The sequence below is a fragment of the Lepidochelys kempii genome, chromosome 20 (assembly GCF_965140265.1).
Source record: "Lepidochelys kempii isolate rLepKem1 chromosome 20, rLepKem1.hap2, whole genome shotgun sequence".
In the NCBI taxonomy this organism is placed as follows: domain Eukaryota; kingdom Metazoa; phylum Chordata; order Testudines; family Cheloniidae; genus Lepidochelys; species Lepidochelys kempii.
This window is the reverse complement of record NC_133275.1, coordinates 22,374,577-22,394,031: the sequence shown is the minus strand read 5'-3', so window position 1 is coordinate 22,394,031 and position 19,455 is coordinate 22,374,577. Positions and strand designations below refer to the sequence as shown.

At 54.5% G+C, this 19,455-nt stretch overlaps 1 protein-coding gene across 1 annotated transcript; it reads left to right on the top strand.

Moving 5' to 3' along the window:
• The first annotated feature begins 3,245 nt into the window (after positions 1–3,245).
• On the top strand, positions 3,246–7,791 carry LOC140900929 (E3 ubiquitin-protein ligase RNF220-like). Its single transcript, XM_073318932.1, has 5 exons — positions 3,246–3,490; positions 4,469–4,555; positions 5,328–5,445; positions 6,457–6,531; positions 7,437–7,791. The coding sequence occupies exons 1-5, from the start codon at positions 3,447–3,449 to the stop codon at positions 7,506–7,508; spliced, it is 396 nt and encodes a 131-aa protein (XP_073175033.1). The 5' UTR covers positions 3,246–3,446; the 3' UTR covers positions 7,509–7,791.
• The last annotated feature ends 11,664 nt before the right edge of the window (positions 7,792–19,455 follow it).

Sequence of the window (19,455 nt, the reverse complement as noted above, 5' to 3'; positions counted from 1 at the left end):
TGAGGGGGACGGGGGGCTGGGAGTCAGGACTCCTGGGTTCTCTCCCCAGCTCTGGGAGGGGAGTGAAGTCTAGTGATTAGAGCTGGGGGGCGGGGTGCAATCAGAACTCCTGGTTTCTATCCGCGGCTCTGGGAGGAGAGTGGGATCTAGTGATTAGAGCACAGGGGGGCTGGAAGTCAGGACTCCTGGGTTCTATCCCCAGCTGTGGGAGGGCAGTGGTTACCTAGTGCTTAGAACACTGGCTGTAGGAGAAAGGAGTATTGTGTAGTGGTTGGAGCAGGGGACTGGGAGCCAGGACACCTGGGTTCTCTTCCTCTGTGTGACCAGGGTCAAGTCATGCCCCCACCTGGTGTGCCTCAGTTTCCCCTATTTTTATCATGGGAGTTATACTTCCCAGGGTGGGTTGTGAATCTTTACAAAGCGCTTTGACACAATGCTTAGCTCAGCTGGCTGGTGCTATAAGAAAGGCAGGATGGTCCAATGAGTCTAGGATGTGGGAGACCAGGGTTCAAGTCCCTGCTCTGCCACAGGCTTCCTGTGTGACCAAGGGCTTCCTGGGCAAGTCACTTAGCCTCTCTCTGCCTCAGTTTCCCCATCTGTACAATGGGGATAGTAGCCCTGCCCTGCCTCCTGGGGGGTTGTGAGGCTGTGCAGATCATGCGGGTCTCCGATGCAATGAGAATGGAGCCACCTAAGATAGACTATAAAAATACAACATATTATTAATTATCAGTGGTAATTAGCAGCAAAGACGGGGCCAGGGTAGGAGAGAGGGCAGCCTCAGATCCCTCAATGGAAAGTGGGAGGCCTACAGAACAGACACCTAGGTCCTGCTCCCCAGCTGGCATAAACTGGTGTCACTCCTCAAGGGGGGACCAGATCCTGAGCTGGTGTAAACTGGTGTCACTCCATTGGAGTCGGTGGAGCTCTGCTGCTTTACACCAGCTGGGGATCTGGTCCTTGTGGAATAACTTGCCCTGAATCTCTCCCGCTTTCCTGGGGAGTCTGTCCCATGGGAACAGGAAGGAAATCCTTGGCGGAAGAGCTTCCAGGCCCAGCCGGAGCAGAGCTGGGGGCAGGTGGGCGGGATGGAGCAAGGGGCAGAGTCACCGGCTACGCAGGGCTATGGGCTGAGGTTGCTGCCTTCTGTGAGGCTGTGGGCCCTCACCGGAGGTCAATGCAGGAGGGGATTCCTGGTGTGTGACCCCGGCAGGGCCTGTTAGCGCCCTGTAGCTCATGGTCTCCAGACACTGCACGGGAGGTGGAGGAACAGCAGCAGGAGGAGGTGTATGGATGCAGGATGTGGGCTGTGGGGCAGCCCCACCGCCCCCTGCAGTGCGATGCTGGGAGGGGGCTTAATTGGGAAGGAGGGAGGGAGAAGTTTCCTTAGAGTGGATCGGGCACTGGGCTGGAGTTTAGGACACCTGGGTTCTCATCTTGGCTCAGGCTCTGACATGCTGTGTGGCCTAGGGCAAGTCATGTGGCCACTCGGTGCCTCAGTTTCCCCTCCCAGTCTGGGTCTATTTGGAATGTAAACTCTTCGGGGCAGGACTTGTTCTGTGTCTGAGGCATACTGGGAACCTGATCTCAGTTGGGGGATCTTAGATGGGAAGCTCTCTCGGGCAGAAACGATCTCTTTGCTCTGGCTCTGTATAGCACCTAGCCTAAGGAGGTCCTGGGCCATGACTGGGGTTCTTAGGTGCTACCGTAGTACATCTAATAAATAATGTCCAGCGCCCAGCACAATGGAGTCCTGCTGGGCCACGACTGGGGGTGCCTAGGTGCTACTGTAATACACCTAATAAATAAGAAACTATGCTAACACACATCCTGGGGGCCAAGAGTCTTACAAAATCGACCTAACGCGGCTAAATTCGACCTAACCTCGTAGTGTAGACCAGACCTTAGTCCAGTTATGCTTCCATCCTCCGCCCTCTCCCCCCCGCCCTGTCTTCCTCAGGGAAAATTGTGCAAAGTCTTAGCTTTGCTGAACAAAACCAAACGTCAAACCCGGCGAACTTTGCACGAGACGGAATTCTTGACGGGATCATCGCTTTGCTGGGCGCTGAGGACAAAAGCGGCAGGGGTCCCGAGGCACCCACGCTTTCGGAGAGGAGCCGGTGGCCCCGGTGGCGTTGGGCTGATACAGTCCAGCTCGGGGCCCCATTACGCTAGGTGCTGTACAGACCCGTTGTCCCATGCTAATGCCGCAAGGGAGCGAGGAGAGGGAGCGAGGAGGGGTCCTGGCTGTTTACTTTTGTACTTCAAACCGGGGCCTGTCTGGTCAGTTTCTTTGGTGTTTTCGGTTCTGTGTGTGAACTGGTCTAGGCAGGAGCACTGTTAGGGGTCTGAATGCGCAGGTGAGATGGTTTAAAGGACTGGGGCATCTTTCTGGCAAGGAAAACTCCCTTTTAGCAGGACTATACTGTGATTAGCATGGGAGGGGGGGGCTGCTTTGTTTGCCACCTAGGATCTGCCTGGGCTGTGTGAGACAGGATCTGCTGAGGGGGAGGCGCTGCTGAGTCTACACTGGCTTCCTGCCCCTAGAACAGTGCAGCTGGGAAGGGTCTCTCCCTGCCCCCCTCTCCCCCCCACTCCCCAAGTTCTCCCAGTTCAGGTTGTCACGGCGGAATCCCCTGGCATTGTGGTTCCCACTTCCTCCGCTCGCCCCTCTGTCTGCGGTGTCTGGGCAGAGACTTCCCGCAGAGGAATAGTTGTGTTACTACCTGGGGGCGGCGGGGTGGGGGCATCACTACCCTTATTTTAGGAGCCTGTGGCCCTTCCTGCTGCCCCCCCCACCAGCTGCCTTCCTTCCCCCCCCCCCTTCTCTGCACATCTGTCCCACCAATCCACTCCCCAAAGCTGCCGTCCTTTCGGGATTCCCCACCGGGCCAGTGGGGTACAGCGGCATGGTGGTCCGATGAGCTGGCGTCCCTCGTCCGCCCCTCCCTCCTCATGCTGCTGGCTGCCCTTGGGCAAGTCACTGCCCTGCTCCATGCCTCAGTTTCCCCTCTACCTTCCATCTACTTGGATTGTAAACTCTCTGGGGCACTGTCTCTCGCTGGGTGTTTGTGCAACAGAGGGGCCCGTGATCTCAGTTGGGGGTGTGTCTGTGAAGCGCCTGGCGTGACGTGGGAGGGGGGAGGTCTGATCTCAGCTAGGGGGAGTCTCAGTCAGATGCTACATTAATACAGCAGTAACTCTGTGCAGCGTTCGTTTCTCCCTCGCCCCCTGGCTGGCCCGGGCAGAGCGGTTGATGAGTGGGCTCCAGCTCAGCCAGCAAAGCCGGATGCAGTTAGATCTCGGGGGTCGCAGGTTGGGTCCGTTCAGCTGATGCCCAGTGCTATATTACAGGCCCCCCAATAAGAGCCCCTCCCGTGTCTCTCCCAGACTGCAGACTCTTGGCGGCACGGAGCAGCCCCAGCCAAGACAGCGACGAGGCGGACATGGACTCGGAGGGCGAAGAGCTGCCTGCCTTCGCCAAGCAGACGTATCCTGCTCCCTGTGGGTCTGAGGGAGGAGCTGACCCTCTGGGCTGGGGTGAGGAGCAGGCGTAGGGGCTGCGAGGTTTCCCTTCTGCTCCGAGACTAGGTGATCAGAGAAGTGTGTGTGTGGGGGGGGGAAGGGGGGGGTAGCAAAGCCCCATGGCTGCAGCATTCACACCCGCAACTCACAGAGCTGAGGCTCGGCCGTGCTTCCAGGCCGCACAGCCCTGCGGCTTGAGCTGATGGAGCGCTCCCCCGGCTGGCAGCGGCAGTAAGTCCCTTAGTCGCTCCCAAGTGGACCCAGCTGCTGGTGATGTGCCACACCCCCTATAGGAGCGGGGAGCAGACAGGACACACTCTAGGTCCCGTCAGTGCCAGGCCAGCTGATCAGCGCTCGTGCGACCTGGAGCAGAACCAGAGGCCAAGGTTGGCTTGAAGAGTCATGCTGGGCTGGCAGTGAGCTCGCACTCAGTGGAGTGGGATCTAGTGCTTAGAGCGGGGTGAGCTGAGAGCCAGGGTGCCTGGGTTCTAGTCCTGGCTTGGGAAGGGCAGTGGGGTTTAGTGGTTAGAGCAGGAGGGCTCCAACTCAGGACTTGGATTTCTGGGCCTGGCGCTGAACTCTGCCTCACTCTTTAATTCAGGCAGGTTGCAGTGCCTTTTGTGCCTCAGTTTCCCCATCTGCACAGTAGAGACATACCCCCTTCCCACCCTCCCCAGCCAGTTTGCAAAGTGCTTTGAGATCCTTGAATGAAGGACAAACCACACTTTGGGATCGGCGTAAAGTCCTGGCCTGGACTGTGGGTTCTGTAATTGTCACATTCCATGGTTGCCTCTCTCAGCAAACTCAGCTCGGGCCATCTCCCTGATTTCAGCCCCGGCTCTTGGGGGACACTGTCTAGATCCCTGGAGCTCTACGGCTGGCGGGGGCAAGGGGGAAAGGGGCTGTAAGGGTATTGTCTCTTCCTTCACTGCCACCTAACCAGGTGCCTGTCTCCAGTCTCGAAGAGTGCCCCGGTGGAGGAGGACAGCAGGAAGCCAGGGGGCCTGGGTGCACCTGGGACGGCAAGAGGGTAAATCAGTGGGGGCTCCCTCTTTCTCTTGGCATCTTTCCAGTGCCCTGTTACTCAGTGGCTAGTGCCTGTCCTGACCCCCTCCGCCGCAAGCAAAGGGGAGCCTGCTAGACGCTACAGAGGACCTATTCCTGGCCATCCCCGTCTGCAGGCCAACAGAAGGGTGCTCCCATGGGCCATCTGTCCTGGCGCCCTGCATCTGGCACCGCTGAGACAAACCAGCTGGTCCAGCCCCATCGATCACCAGCCCCGGATCCGTCAGAGGAGGATGTGGGGAGATACCATAGTGTGGGGCAGGGGTAGATCTCGAAGCACCTTCCAAAGGAGGGAAGAGCTAGGGGCTATGAGGCCAGGAGGACGCCTGAGAGGTCCTGCCTCACTGCGGCCGGGTTAAGTGCACCTAGAGCATCCCCGCCGGATGTTCGTACAACCTCCAGTGATGGGGTTTCCCCAGCCTCCCTAGGCCACCTGTCCCTGAGCTTCTCCAAGGGCTCCCAGCCCTGGGGGGCTGGGCTGCGGGTGTGTGCCCTTGCCTGCCCTGGCCTGTGCTCCTCATGGCTCCATCCTGCTAAGAGATGGCCCCGACGCCGCGCCGTCCGTCTGTCTTCTCTCCCCGGCCCTGCCCCAGAATCCCAGAGCTCCCTCGGGTCGCCTGGATCTGAATCCTGGCTTAGCTCCCGCTCCAGCTGTCTTCTTCCCCTCCGCCCCGCCGCCTTGCTAACGTCCAGGGCCAGCCTCTCGGCTTCTCTCCAACCATCTCCTCTCCCGGCAGCAAGGTGGAGGAGGAGGAGGGAGACTCCACCCTCACCGTGGAGCTGCTGAAGGCTCAGATCCAGGAGCTGCGGCACCGGCTCCTCCGAAAGGACTCGTACAAATGCCACATTTGCCTGGTAAGGGTGGCCCATCCCCTGGCTTGTTACCGCCCCCCTGCCCGCCCCGCACACACCCATGGGGCCCACGGAAGCAAAACTTGGACCTGGATCCGACATCTTGGGAGCGGGGGGGCATCTGAATGAGCAAGTTCATGCGACGGGCTCCCAAGGCAGAGCAGTTAGAGGTGGAGGTGCTGATGACCTCCCCCCCTCTCTGCTTGGGACCAAAACGTGAGGTCTGGATTCGCCCCCTCCCACCCCCACCCCAGAGTCTGGCATCATTCTGGATACTGGAGTAGCCAGGAGCTTCCCCCCGCAGCCAGCACTCCTGCCCCGCTCCCTACAGCCCCCCCTGCTGGGAGAGGCTGGCTGTGGGGAAGTTCCCGGTTACTCCATACTGGGAGAGGCTCGGGGTGGAATAGCTGGGAACTCCTCCACAGCCAGTGTTCCTGCCCCATGCCCTACAGCGCCCCCTTCTGGGAGAGGCTGAGACTGGAATATCCAGGAACTTCCCCCTCAGCCACTGCTCCCTGCTCCCTACAGCGCCCCCTGCTGTCAGGGGCTGGGGGTGGAATAGCCAGGAACTCCCCCACAGCCAGCGCTCCTGTCCCACTCCCTACAGTGCCTCCTGCTGGGAGCGGCTGGGGTGGAATAGCCAGGAGCTCCCCTGCAGCCAGCGCTCCTGCCCCCCTCCCTACAGCGCCCCCTGCTGTCAGGGGCTGGGGGTGGAATAGCCAGGAACTCCCCCACAGCCAGCGCTCCTGCCCCCCTCCCTACAGCGCCCCCTGCTGTCAGGGGCTGGAGGTGGAATGGCCAGGAACCCCCCACAGCCAGCGCTCCTGTCCCACTCCCTACAGTGCCTCCTGCTGGGAGCGGCTGGGGTGGAATAGCTGGGAGCTCCCCTGCAGCCAGCTCCTGCCCCCCTCCCTACAGTGCCCCCTGCTGTCAGGGGCTGGGGGTGGAATGGCCAGGAGCTCCCGCCCTGCTCCCTACAGTTCTTTCCCAACGTCCAGTCTCCTTCCTTTCCAGGACTCGTACTCAGTGCCATTGACTTCGATTCACTGTTGGCACATCCACTGCGAGCAGTGCTGGCTCCGGACCCTGGTAATGCCCCTCTGCCCCAACCCCCCGGCCCCTTTGGGCTTCCTGCCCGTGCTCCTTTATCCGCTCCAGAGCATGAAATACACGGTCCAGAGCTGCCCCTTTCACATATGTCTGCATAACCCCCCCGGCTAGCTCTCCTCTGCCCTAGTCGCTGCTCTGTGGCTTTGAGCCCCCCGGTGCTGGCTTGACGCCAGGCATTGATGGCGGGTCCGTGCTGGCCCAGCCCCCTGTACTGTTCTGTTCAAGCTCTCATACTGTGCCCATCACCATGGTCCCTGGGCACCTGCCCATGATGCATCCACTCACGTGACACAGGTGATGCCTTCCATTTGCCTCTTCCCGAGGGGGGAAATTGTCTCTTCAGTGGTTCCTTATTATGCTCTTGAAGGGAAGTCTCGTCCAGTGGTTAGAGCAGGGGAGGTCAGGAGCCAGGACTCTGGGGTCTCATTTCCAGCTTCGGGAGGGGAATGGAGTCTAGTGATTGGGGGCAGGGAGTCTGGACTTCGGGCTTCCATTCCCAGCTCTGGAAGGGCAGTGGGCTCCAGTGGTTAGAAGGGGGTGGGGAGGGATGGGAGTCAGGATTCCTGGGTTCCATTCCCAGATCTGGAAGAGGAGTGGCATCTAGTGGTTAGAGGAGGGTGGCTGGGAGACAGGACACCTGGGTTCCATTCCCAGCTCTGAGACAGGAGTGGGGTCCAGTGAATTGCGGGGCGGGGGTCAGGATTCTCAGATTCTATTTCTAGCCCCAACACTTAGTGCCCAGAGGTAGCTGCATTTCAGCGGAGGGGACGGGCGTGTTGAACGCAGGGTGCTCGGCGGGGGGCGGGGGGGAGGGGGGGGCGCCTTGTTGACCATTGACCAGATCTCTTTTCAAGCTTGAGGTGTCGCCTTGCCCTTTCTTCCAGGGCTCCAAGAAGCTCTGCCCCCAGTGTAACGCCATCACGTCCCCGGCCGACCTGCGGCGTGTGTACTTCTGATCTCAGGCCCAGCCTCCCATCCCCGACGCTGCATCCTTCAGCACGAGCCACGCATCCCGCTCCCCCCGGCCTCCCCACGGCAGACTGAACCCAAACTGGGAAGCTGCTGAAATGCTAAAGAGACCTGCCTCCCATCCCTGGCAGTGAAAGCAAAAGGAGCCACGGCTGCTCCAGGCATAGGTTGTGATTGGCCGTGGCAGCCCCTCCCCACGGCCACGGGGGGCTGCTCTCTTGTGGCCAGTTTCCCCTTCTGCCCCCTCTTGTTTGTCTCTCGTTCATTAAGTAAAACCTATTTTTAGTAACGATTGAACCTGACCTGAATTCGTCGCTCCCACCCCTCCAAGGAGAGCAGTTGCAGGCTGTGGGCGCACGACGAGCAGACTAAGGTCCGGCTCCCGGGCTGGGGCGCCCCGACCTAAGGCTCAATTCCTGGCTTTGCCACACACTCCCTGAGGGAGTGGGGTTTAGTGGGTTGGGGCTGGGGATCAGGACCCCTGGGTTGCCTTCCTTCTTGGGGGGAGGGGGAAAGGGGGGGCTTGCGGTCAGGACTCCAAAGAACCCAATTCGCCCTGGCTATGCAGCTCAGGATCTCCCAGCCCGGCCCCTCCTGTAGCCACTTCCCCCTCGCACGCTGGAGGAGTGGGCCCCAGGGAGGCGGAAGGGTCTGGGATTCATTCCCCACGGCTGACTGGCCTGGTGCAGCGTTATAGTCAATCAGCCCCTAAACGCTGCCCCACGAGGTCAGGGGTGGGTAGCTGGAAGGACTGGGGCTATGGCAAGGGGAAGCGAGTTGCATGAGGTCACTAGCCATGTGCAGCTGGAGACAGACCCCTCCAGGAATCCGGATGCCCAGCCCCCTGCTCTACCCACTACATCCCACTCCTTTCCCAAGCTGAGGATAAACCCAGAAGTCCTGACTTCCAGCCCACCCTGCTAGATCCCCACTCCCCTCCTGAGCAGGGGATCCTCACAGCCGATCCCCTTTAAACCCCAAGGCCATACCCCCCACGCACCGGAATCAGTCTATCTGCCGTGACTGGGGGCGGGGGGCGTGTGCTTATTCCTAGGGGCCTATTGCAAAGCCAGGGCTCCTCCATACCCTGCCTTCCCCACTGTGCTGAGAAATCACAGCCTTGATGCAACACTGGCTGGAAATTTACCAAGTTCACATGATGGCCTCATGGACCCCGTGGCAGACAGGAAACACTGTTGTTGTAACAGGCCCGCCTGGTTTCCCCTGGAGCTAGAAGGTAGCAAATCTCTCCACTGCCCCTACCCCTCCCCACCTCTTTCCCACTCCCCCAGCTGCTCTGTGCAAGCCCAGTAATGGCTGTTATGAGCACATACCAACTCTCCCACCACTGAGCTCCATGCACTAGGCCACACTGCCTTATATGACACCATCCCCGCCCTGTTCTAGTTGGACACCAAGAGAAGTCATGGGACCTGGGTGCAAGCGTGGGACTGGCAATCCAGGATACCTAGGTTCCATTCTTTGCTCTCGGAGGGCAGCGGGGTCTAGTGCTTAGAGTGGGGCGCCTTGGAAGTCAGGATTCCTGGGTTCACCTTGACTGACTTGCCACGTGATGTTTTTTTAACAACAAAAATTCAGCTCCTGGATCCAGCCATCTGGCCTGTTCAGAGCAGGGGGGTCGGGTTCAGCCCGGTGCTGCGAATTGGGTCGGCGACAAGGTTCTCATCTGGATGCAAAAATTACCCACCAGGTTAAGATAGGACGGCTTAATGGTTAGAGGCATCAGGACTCCTGGGTTCTCTTCACAGATCAGGAAGGACAGAGTGGGGTCTAGTGGGTAGAGCAGGAGGGCTAGAAGTCAGGTGTCCTGGATTCTATCCCCAACTCTAGGACAGGAGTGGAGTCCAGTGGTTAAAGTGTATGTGTGCGAGGGGGGAGTCTAGGACTCCTGGGTTCTCATTCTGACTCTGGGGTAGGGGGTTAGAGTGGGGAGACTTGGAAAGCAGGACTCCAATGTTCTCCGTGGGTGGATCCTCGCTGTGATAACTTTTTTTTAACACACCACATCACCTGTCGGTGCCTCAGTCCCCCCCCACCAGGGCTCAGACTGCCCAGGATTCTGTGAGCTGCGCCCAGGAAGCCCTTTGCCACCCTCATGGGTATGAGTTGAAATAAAGCCTCCCGGATCATCTGGGGATGGACCTGCTGGGAGGAGCTATGTGCAGGAGGATGGGGAAGCTGCATGAAATGTGTGGGTGGGAGCAGAGGCCGAGGGATAGTTTCAAATTCCTCCTTCAGAGCATTCACAGAGCCAGGAGCAATTTAGATCTCCAGAAAGGGACTTTTCCACTCCCTCTGCCCGGAATTTCCTGTTAAGGCTCATTGCAGGTCTATCTCTCTCTCTCTACGTTTTTTGTCAATGGAGTTTTTATTCACCGCAGTGTCCCCCGTAGGAGACAGCTCCATCCGCTCTGGGTGCATGCAGGATGGATGTGGTTTAGGCACTGGGGCCAGGACTTGGAGGTTTCATTCAGCGGTACTTAGTGCCGAGCCCCACTGAAATCAAGGGGAGTGAGACCCCCCCCCTAAGAACCTTTGAGTAGCTGGGCCAAATTGCTTTAGAGGTCAGTATCATTATACCCATTGTACAGATGCGGAAACTGAGGCAGAGAGCGGCTAAGCGACTTGCTCAAGGTCACCATGGCAGAGCTGGGAATTGAATTCAGACCCCCCCCCCCCGTCCATGTCCTAGAGGGGCACCCTAACCACTGGAGCACCCTTTCTCTCCTAGCAGAGCAATGAAGCTTGGTCAAGTCACATCATTGCTCTCTGCCTCGGTTTCCCCACCTGTAAAATAGGAAGAATGCTCATTCCTTTGTCTGTTCAGATTATAAACAGGGCTTCTGAGTTTCGGTTTCAACCGATAAACACCAATAACCCCATGCTAAAAAAGAAAAAAATCATTGTTTTTCCATTAAACACCAGAAAAACACCAGACATGGTTGGTTTGTTCTTCTAAAGACTCAAAACCACATCACTGCTGATTAGCTGAAGTGGGGTGAAAACACCCTGCCCGTGAAACCCAACACGGAGTTCGGTTATGGTAAAATGAAATAATGTGTAGGCGCAAAATCTAGATACGATTAAGTGAGCTCAGTCATAAGGAATGAAGCTGGAAAGAATTACAAGTACACAAAACACGACACCAAGGGCACCGATTCATTGGGTGCTCCGGGGCTGGCCCACCAGCAGCCCCCCCCCCCCCCCCCAAGCCCTATCAGCTTCCCCCCACTGCCTCCCCGTCCCTCCCCCTACCTGCCGCCCCCGCTGCAATCGGCTGTTTTGTGGTGTGCAGGAGGCCGGGAGGGAGCGAGCGGGAAGGACGAGGTGTGCCCTGGGGAGGGGGTGGAGCGGGGGCGGGAAGAGGCGGGTTGAAGGACCCATCTTGCACAACTAGCAAGAGTTCTGGCCTCTTGTGTCTGTCCAGTGCTTGGCCAGCGAACCTGGGAAATGGATTTTTCTCAGGGTTACCCCGCAAAGTAAAGTGAATGCAAGCCGCGGGGAAGGTGGCGCAGGGGCCGGTGGGGAAGGAAGCTCCGTGCGCTTTCTTCCCTCCACCTCTTAGCTTACTAGCTTAGGGTAAAATTGCTCAAATCAATTGGTTCGTCTCTAAGGTGCCGCAAGTCCTCCTGTTCTTTTTGCGGATACCGACTCACACGGCTGCTACCCTGAAACCTTACTAGCTTTGTTTCTCTCATAGGTAAAAAAGGATGGCCGTTTTCTTTGCCTGGCGATCGGGCTGGTCAGAGAATCAAATGCTCATTCCTTTGTCTAAGCAGGCCTGGTTACCAGCTGCCCCTGGCGTTCCTGGCTTGAACGCACTTGAGTTTTCATGCCAGCATACCTCCATAACTCTTAACACCCACCACGTGCACACGTCCCACCAGAACTGCAGTGAGCAGCGAGTTATTAGCTTTCCCATGATACCTCACACGGCATCCTTCATACCTGGAAGATACATACAACAGTGTGCAGGGTGTGAATACAAAGGGGCTTAATGTCACAGGGTCCGGCTACACTGCAGTTAAAAACCCGCAGCTGGCCCGTGCTCATGGGGCTCGGGCGAAAGGGTGGTTTAACTGTGGGGTAGACTTTCAAGCTGGGGCTGGAGCCTGGGCTCTAGGACCCTGTGAGGTGGGAGGGTCCCAGGACTAGGGCTGAAACCAATTAAACAGCCCCCTCCCCTGAGTCCCAGGAGCCCAGTCAGCTGCGGGTATTAAATTGCAGCACAGAGGTACCCGAAGAAATGTAGGAGTGAAAGGTCATCGTTCTAGCCCATCCACTCTGAGGCAGGACCAAGTACACCAAGACCATCCCTGACAATTGTGTAACCTGTTCTTCAAACCCACCAGTGATGGGGATTCTGCAACCTCCCTATGTCCCCTGGGCCCATGTTGAACTGGTTTCAGAGTTCAAACGTGCTTTTACCAATATCTGTATCTTCCTTGCTCCAAACCCTGCTGGTCCTGCTCTCTGTGAACACGGAGAACAACTGATCGTCATCCTCTTTAGAACAACCTCTTCCATATTTGCAGACTGTTCTCAGTCCCCCCTCCGTCTTTTCTCTGGACTAAACATGCCCGGTTCTTTCAACCTTTCCTCAGAGGGCAGGTTTTCTAGACCTTTAATCATTTTTTGTTGCTCTCCTCTGGACTCTCTCCAATTTGTCCACATCTTTCTTAAAGTGTAGCACCCCAAACTGGACCTGGTACGCCGGGGAGGACTCACCTCATGTCCTATATATGACACTCCTGTTAATACACCTAGGACAGTCAAAGTCCAGACACCCAAAGGAAAGATCAGGGAGGTCTTACCTCCCCCCTCCACCCAGTATAAGAAATTGAATTGTTTGTAGACAATATTACTGTGTATAAGAAATTATGTCAGGTAAAGGCTTCTATGAAAGCATGTAATGTCTTGAACCTGACGGTCACTGGGAGGTCTGTATACAGGATAGAGTTATGAATATTGCCTATATGTGTCCAAAATTGTAATTATAAATACAGTGCAACTGCAGCCTCACCTCAGAGCAGCCTGGAGAGACAATCAGGCAGGGCACCGCCTCAAGGCCCCTAGCAATGTGCAGCCAGGAAGAGACAACGGCCTATGGTGGATCACTCCAGTTAATCGGAAAACAATGAAAGAACTTGAAACTGAAAAAAAGCCCACAGTGGGAACCACCCCAGCTCTGTGTAACTCTGAATGACCACGTTCTGAGAAAAAGGGGAAAAAAAATGACAAAGGGCAAAGCCTGTCAAACGGGAAGGGGTTTGAAGGGAAGCTTAGCTGGAAACCCAAGGTCAGCGCCCCCGGCTTGTCTCCACTTGACATTCTACAACGGCATCGTGCTGAAGTGTAGCCACTCCTGGAGCTGACGAGAGGAGTTCTCCTGTCGGGGTCGGTGATCGCCCTCCCCGAGATGCAGTAGCTGGGGCTATGGAAGAATTTTTCCATCCACCTGGAGCTGTCTATATTGGGACTTGGGTGCATGACTTAACCAGGTCACTCAAGGATGTGGATTTTTCACACCCCCAGAGTGGCCTAGTTAGACTGAACTAATATTCTTGTGTAGACCAGCCATACGTGAAACCCTGGATCCCCTCTAGTGCAGCAGGCCTGCAGGCAAACTGTTCAGAGGCAAGAGGTAACTATAACTAGAAAAGGAAATACAGCTCAGGCAGATGTGAAGAACCTGAGATTGCATCTTGACGTTTATTTTCTGGGTTACTTGTCTCTGTGCACTTTTCCTTGCTATCTCATCTCTGAGTCGACGATTTCCCTATTACGAAAATGTCTTTGTTGTGCAATCTGTGTGTGCTGAAGTGAGCCAATAATTGTGGGCAGGTTTCATGCCTTCGGGGCTGAGGAACCAGAGGGGAAAAGTCCGAGCGGCTGGTAGTTAAGAACTCGGGGAGATGGATTTGGGGGACTTGGGACCAGAAGGGGCGGCTGAGTTCACCCAGCTAGAAGTCACGAGCCTGGTGGGAGCCAGGGTGAAACCTTACGCTTGTGGGCTGGCTACTGGTGTCCGAGCGCTGACCCATAACAACGTTAAGACACCCAAAGTGACAAGGCAGGGGGTGAGAGAACCCCTTCCTGGTCTGGGTGCTCCCCTAACTGTTATAACACCCAGGAGTGACATTTGCATCTTTGGCAGGAGCATCACGTTGCTGGCTCGCATTCCGTTTGGGATCCAGGCGAACCCCGGAATTCCTACCTCACCGGTGACCCCTTTGTTAAAGGTACACTGTATTCTCCCAGAAGGGGGCAGCACTGAGCGTCACAGTTCACTGTCAGGTCCTTGGCAGCCAAAGGGACAGGTGGAGTCCAGGTGTGCAGGGCGTGTGTTCACATGAGATTCTTTGCTGAGCGCTTGTGCAGCCAAGTCACTCCCCCCCTTCCCCCCCCCCCCAGTGCAGCCATGGTACATTTCCATTCATAGAATCATAGAATATCAGGGTCAGAAGGGACCTCAGGAGGGTCTAGTCCAACCCCCTGCTCAAAGCAGGACCAATCCCCGACTAAATCATCCCAGCCAGGGCTTTGTCAAGCCTGACCTTAAAAACCTCAAAGGAAGGAGATTCCACCACCTCCCTAGGTAACACATTCCCGTGCTTCGCCACCCTCCTAGTGAAAAAGTTTTTCCTAATATCCAACCTAAACCTCCCCCACTGTAACTTGAGACCATTCAAGGGCTCCCACTGTGCGGATTCATTCAGCCTATTGTTTCCCTCCCTTCCCTCCGTGTAACCAAGCCCACTAGATCCACCCCTCCACTCAGCAAGACAGAACAGGTTCACTTCATGTTGCCTCTAAAGGGCCAACAGGGATCACCTGGGCTAGGGCAAGGGATGAGTCCTCACTCTGTCACACCTGGGTCCGGCTGGTTTTGAAATGTTAGCTGTTAGGGTTGGCCAACATTTCATACCCACGAATTTAGACCATCTCTTTAAAGAGAGGGAGCGTGGCATATTCCAGCCCTTTACAATCAACAGGCTAAGTCACCTCATTTCAGTCGGGCGACACTCCCGGGCAGCCCGCTTGAGTCGGGCGATCTGATGGGCGCTTCTGGTTGACACGGTTTGCCAATTAAAATAAGGCCAGTTCAGCCCGGCAGGTAAATCCACGTATCGGACTCGCAAGACGAAATGCAGCTCCGCAGGGGACGTGCATCGTCATTTGTACTTTGCCAGTGCGCTCTCTATTAAAGACCCGGCTCCGATCCGCCATGGTCTTTAGGCTCCTAATTTTGAAATCATAGATGTACCAAATCCTGCTCCTGATGGCCATTGGGATTAGGAGCTGGCGTGAGACTGCACCAGTCTGCCAAATTCGCCATGCCTGTGAGTCACATCCACTTTGGATCACTGCCCCACTATGTCAGAGGCTTAATTATTTCCTTGCCTGTATCCCCCCATTGCCTCCTGCCCTATAGTTAGATTGTCAGCTAACTGGGATAGGGACCATCTGTTTGTGCCGTGTTTGAACAGCACCTTGCACATGATCCACGACGGGGTTTTTTTAGAAGCTACCATAATACACCTAATAAATCATGTACTGTACCCAGCACCATGGGGTTCTGGTTCATGACTGGTGTACCTCGATGCTACCATAATACACCTAATACTGCACAGTGGGGTGCTGGTCCATGACTGAGGCTGCTAGATGGAAATAGCGCGGCTCACTTGAGTCGTCACCTCGGCAAGCACGCTTGTTGCTCTGATCTGCAGCTATGTCAGCACAGCCAGCAAACTACCGGAAACCTCACCATCCCATTGTTTGTGTGAGTCATCTGTAGATACAATAGCTCAGCAGCATTGTTCTCCGCAGAGCTTAAAATAGATGAGCAGGGGTTCTCTGGCTGCTGTTCCTTTTATTGAGGTCATTTACAAAATAACGCCCCCCCAAAGTCTTTTCATTTGTAATTCGTAATTTTTTTTTTAAATTAAGGTGCATTTCTATTGCTGAAATAGTTTACACTCCTGTTTTTCCTTTCATCCCAAAGGGCTAGCGAATGTTTTGCCTGCTACTCACATTGCAGCTCCCTCTGGGGTGGGGCACAGCAGCTGGCTGACCGTGCAGCAAGTAGGAACAGGGCTCATTCACCGACCACGGAAAGGCAGCTACCTCTAGGTGGGGCATGGCAGCTCCTCAAGAGCAACACTTCACAATAGTTTAGGGCAGGAAAGCAGAAGGATCCCAGCTATCACCGCAGGACAAAAAGCAGGGTAGCAGAATTGGACGCTGGAACTGGGCCAGCACCCTGAGGTTAATGTCCTGGTTCCTGTGAAAAGGCTCATGTGGTCTCTAAGGAAGACGAGTGGTCAAGACCTTGGTTTTTCGTGTTTCATCTGAAATTCAGCCCTTCCAAATAACACAGCACCCCCACCCGGCTCCCTGCAGCGTGGCACCCCCGAAAGCTGCACTGGGACACTGGGGTCAGCTCTGACGGCACCGCGAGAGCGCTCCCTACTGAGCCTTCGTCCCTGCTCCCCCTACCACTCCAGGGTTCTCTGGCAGTCTCCCATCCGAGTACTTAGCACACCAGGTCAGCCTCTGAGAGCAGACGAAAACGCAGACAGCCATGGCGCTGGCTACAGCCAGTACACAGGAAACACAAGGAACTGAGATGCGATTTTTCCGTAGCATTCTTGGAGTCAAAACATTCGTCTGCTCTGAGCGAAGGAGAAGCCGTCAGATGGAATCTGGGGAGGTGTGAACCACCCACGCACACCCTAAAGAGATAACAAATTGTATCAGCCTCTGAGATAGGTTTGATCTGATGTACTGTGGCCTATTAAGTCCTAAAGATGCCACAGGGCCCCGTTCCCACCCACCAATGGCCCTTGGGAAGCAGAGAATAGCCATAGTGTAGCATGGTCTAGATAATACCTAGTCCTGCCATGAGCGCAGGGGACTGGACTAGATGGTCCCTCCCAGTCCTATGATTCTCTGATTCTATGCTCCAGCATTGCCCTGATCTGCCCCCAGTGCTAAGAACTGGGTTTGTGCAGAGCCCTTATACCAGTCCCACACCAGCTGGAGAGACCTCCCCAGACCCAGCTTTCTGGCAGGAGAAATTCTAAGGGCTTGTTTATATGGGGACACTCAGGAAAGTTAATCCAAATTAACTTTTAAGCGGATTACTTCAAGATAATGGAGTGGTTGTTATGGGACTTGATTACTAAAGAACTAACCGCAGGTAATGTAGTTCATGCAAATCAACTTGGGTTTACAGGAAACAGAGCCTGTCAAACTAACTGGAGATCTTTTTTTGGTGGGATTACAAGGTTGGTTGATAAAGGTCACACAGTTGATGTAATAGACTTAGAGTTTGTAAGGCGTTTGAGTTGGTGCCACACGACATTTTGATTGAAAAACCAGAAAAATTGAAAATTAACAAGGCACACATTAGATGGATTAAAAACTGGCTAACTGATGGCTCTCAAAATGTAACTGTAAATGGGGAATCGTCATCAAGCAGGGCTGTGTCCAGTGGGGTCCCACAGGGGTCAGTTCTTGGCCTTACGCTATGTAACATTTTTATTAATAACCTGGAAGAAAACATAAAATCATCACAAATAAAGTTTGCAGATGACACAAAGATTGGGTGAGTGGTAAATAATGAAGAGGACAGGTCACTGATTCAGAGCGCTCTGGATTGCTTAGTAAACTGGGTGCAAACAAACGCTATGCATTTTAAGATGGCTAAATGTAAATGTGCTCATCTAGGAGCAAAGAATGTCGGCCATACTTACAGTATGGGAGACTCTGTCCTGGCAAGCAGTGATCCTGATAAAGATGTGGGGGTCATGGTGGATAATCAGGTGAACAAGAACTCCCAGTGCGATGCAGTGACCAAGAGGGCTAATGCGATCTTGGAATGTGTAAACAGGGGAATCTTGAGTGGGAGTAGAGAGGATATTTTACCTCTGTATTTGTTACTGGTGCAACCGCTGCTGGAATCCAGTGCCCAGCTGTAGTGCCCAAAATTCAAGGAGGATGTTGATAAATTGGAGGAGCTTCAGAGAAGAGCCACGAGAATGATTAAAGGATTCGAAAACCTGCCTCATAATGAGACACTGGAGGAGCTCAAGCTATTTAGTTTAAAAAAGAGAAGGTGAAGGGGTGACTTGATCACAGTCTATAAGTACCGACATGGGGAACAAATATTTCATAATGAGCTCGCAGAGAAAGGTCTAACACGATCCAACGGTTGCAAGTTGAAGCTAGACAAATGCAGACTGGAAATAAGGCATACATTTTTAATGGCGAGAGTAATTAACCACTGGAACAATTTACCAAGGATTGTGGTGGATTCTCCATCACTGATACTTTTAAAATCAAGATTGGATGTTTTCCTAAAAGCTCTGCTCCAGGAATTATTCTGGGGAAGTTCTAGGGCCTGTGTTATCCAGAAGGTTGGACTAGATGATAATGGTTCCTTCTGGCCTTAGAATGCATGAATCTATGAACTGCATTAAACCCATGTGTGAACGCTCTTATTCAGAATTAAAACACCTTAATTTGGTTTAGCTTAATTCCCTTAGCCCCCCGCATACCCTGCTCCCTGCAGAACAGCGCCCCCTATCACCCTAAGGGAGTCATTCCCACCCACTTTAAGACTCCTTTGTGTTCCCATGGTCTAAAGGGGCTTGCTGAGTCTAGTTATTTGGGCTCAGATCCTCAAAGCTTCTCAGGTTGAAAACTTGGAAGTCTGGGCTTTAGATTCTAGCTGCCTATAGATTCCTCTTCTAACTAGAATTGCGGCCCAAACTAACCTTCCGGGCCTCAAAGGTCCCCTCAAACTTTTGGTCCAAATCTGGACCTGACTCCGCATTTTGTGTATGAGGGTGAACTGAAATCCTGGATCCAGAGTGACACTGGTGTCTGCAGTGTTGCCCAAGCCAGAAGGTCAAAAATCAAGAGTCAGGCCATTCAACTGGTTTAAAAATTATGGTTTAAAAAAATAAAGACACTTTGGGTTCTTTTTATTTGCCTTCTGCTTCCTGAGCCTTTCATGTGGCCCTCAGGATGAGCTTTCATGCCTCCACACCCAGAATGGTTAAGAAAAGTCATTTAAATTTTTTAAAGGGAAGCTGAGACTCTCCCTTATTCACAGGAGCTGGGGCTTTCTGAACAGCACCAATTATTGCAGGAGTTGGCGACATGGATCTGACCTTGATGGGTGCCCTCAGGCCGATGAACCAAAACCGGAGGATCCATCCCGAGGGCATAGTGCGCATATTCTGAACCACAGGTTTACAGGCTACACACTTTGACAAGGACTGAATCAGCGGTGGCATTCAGGGATCACCTCCCATGCTGTGCAAGATCTCTGCTTTATTCTGATTCCCCTTCCAACTGGCTGTGCATAACAACAGAGGTGGTGGCTGGGAAGCTCAGTCCTTAAAGGCACAATTGCCCAATACGCCACACCAGCGATGTCCAGAACGAGAAACATGCGCCCCGCCACAGCTCAGTGTATATGACATGCTCCCTTCTGTGTCTCATCCATCTTTTTGTTCTGTGTCCATACAGCGCCTAGCATAATGGGGATGCTGGTCCATGGCTGGGACTCCTAGGCGCTACTGTAATACACCAGATAAATAGTAACGTAGAGAACCTAGCACAATGGGATCTTGGCCCATGCCTGGGGGCCGGGACACTACCATAATACACCTAATAAATAATAATAACAATAATAATTTTTCACTGCCCCCCGCTCAGGGCTGTAGCAAACCCACATCCTCTGTGGGGCAGGCAAAGAGGGCACCGCAAGACCCGCACTGACTCATGAGTTCCATGCCCACCTCTGGTTTATTAAAAGAGGGTATGTTGCCCCCCGGCCCCACCTCCTGCAATCAGCCTCCCAGCAGCGAGAGTGCATTCCTAGCCCTTGCTTATTTCCCG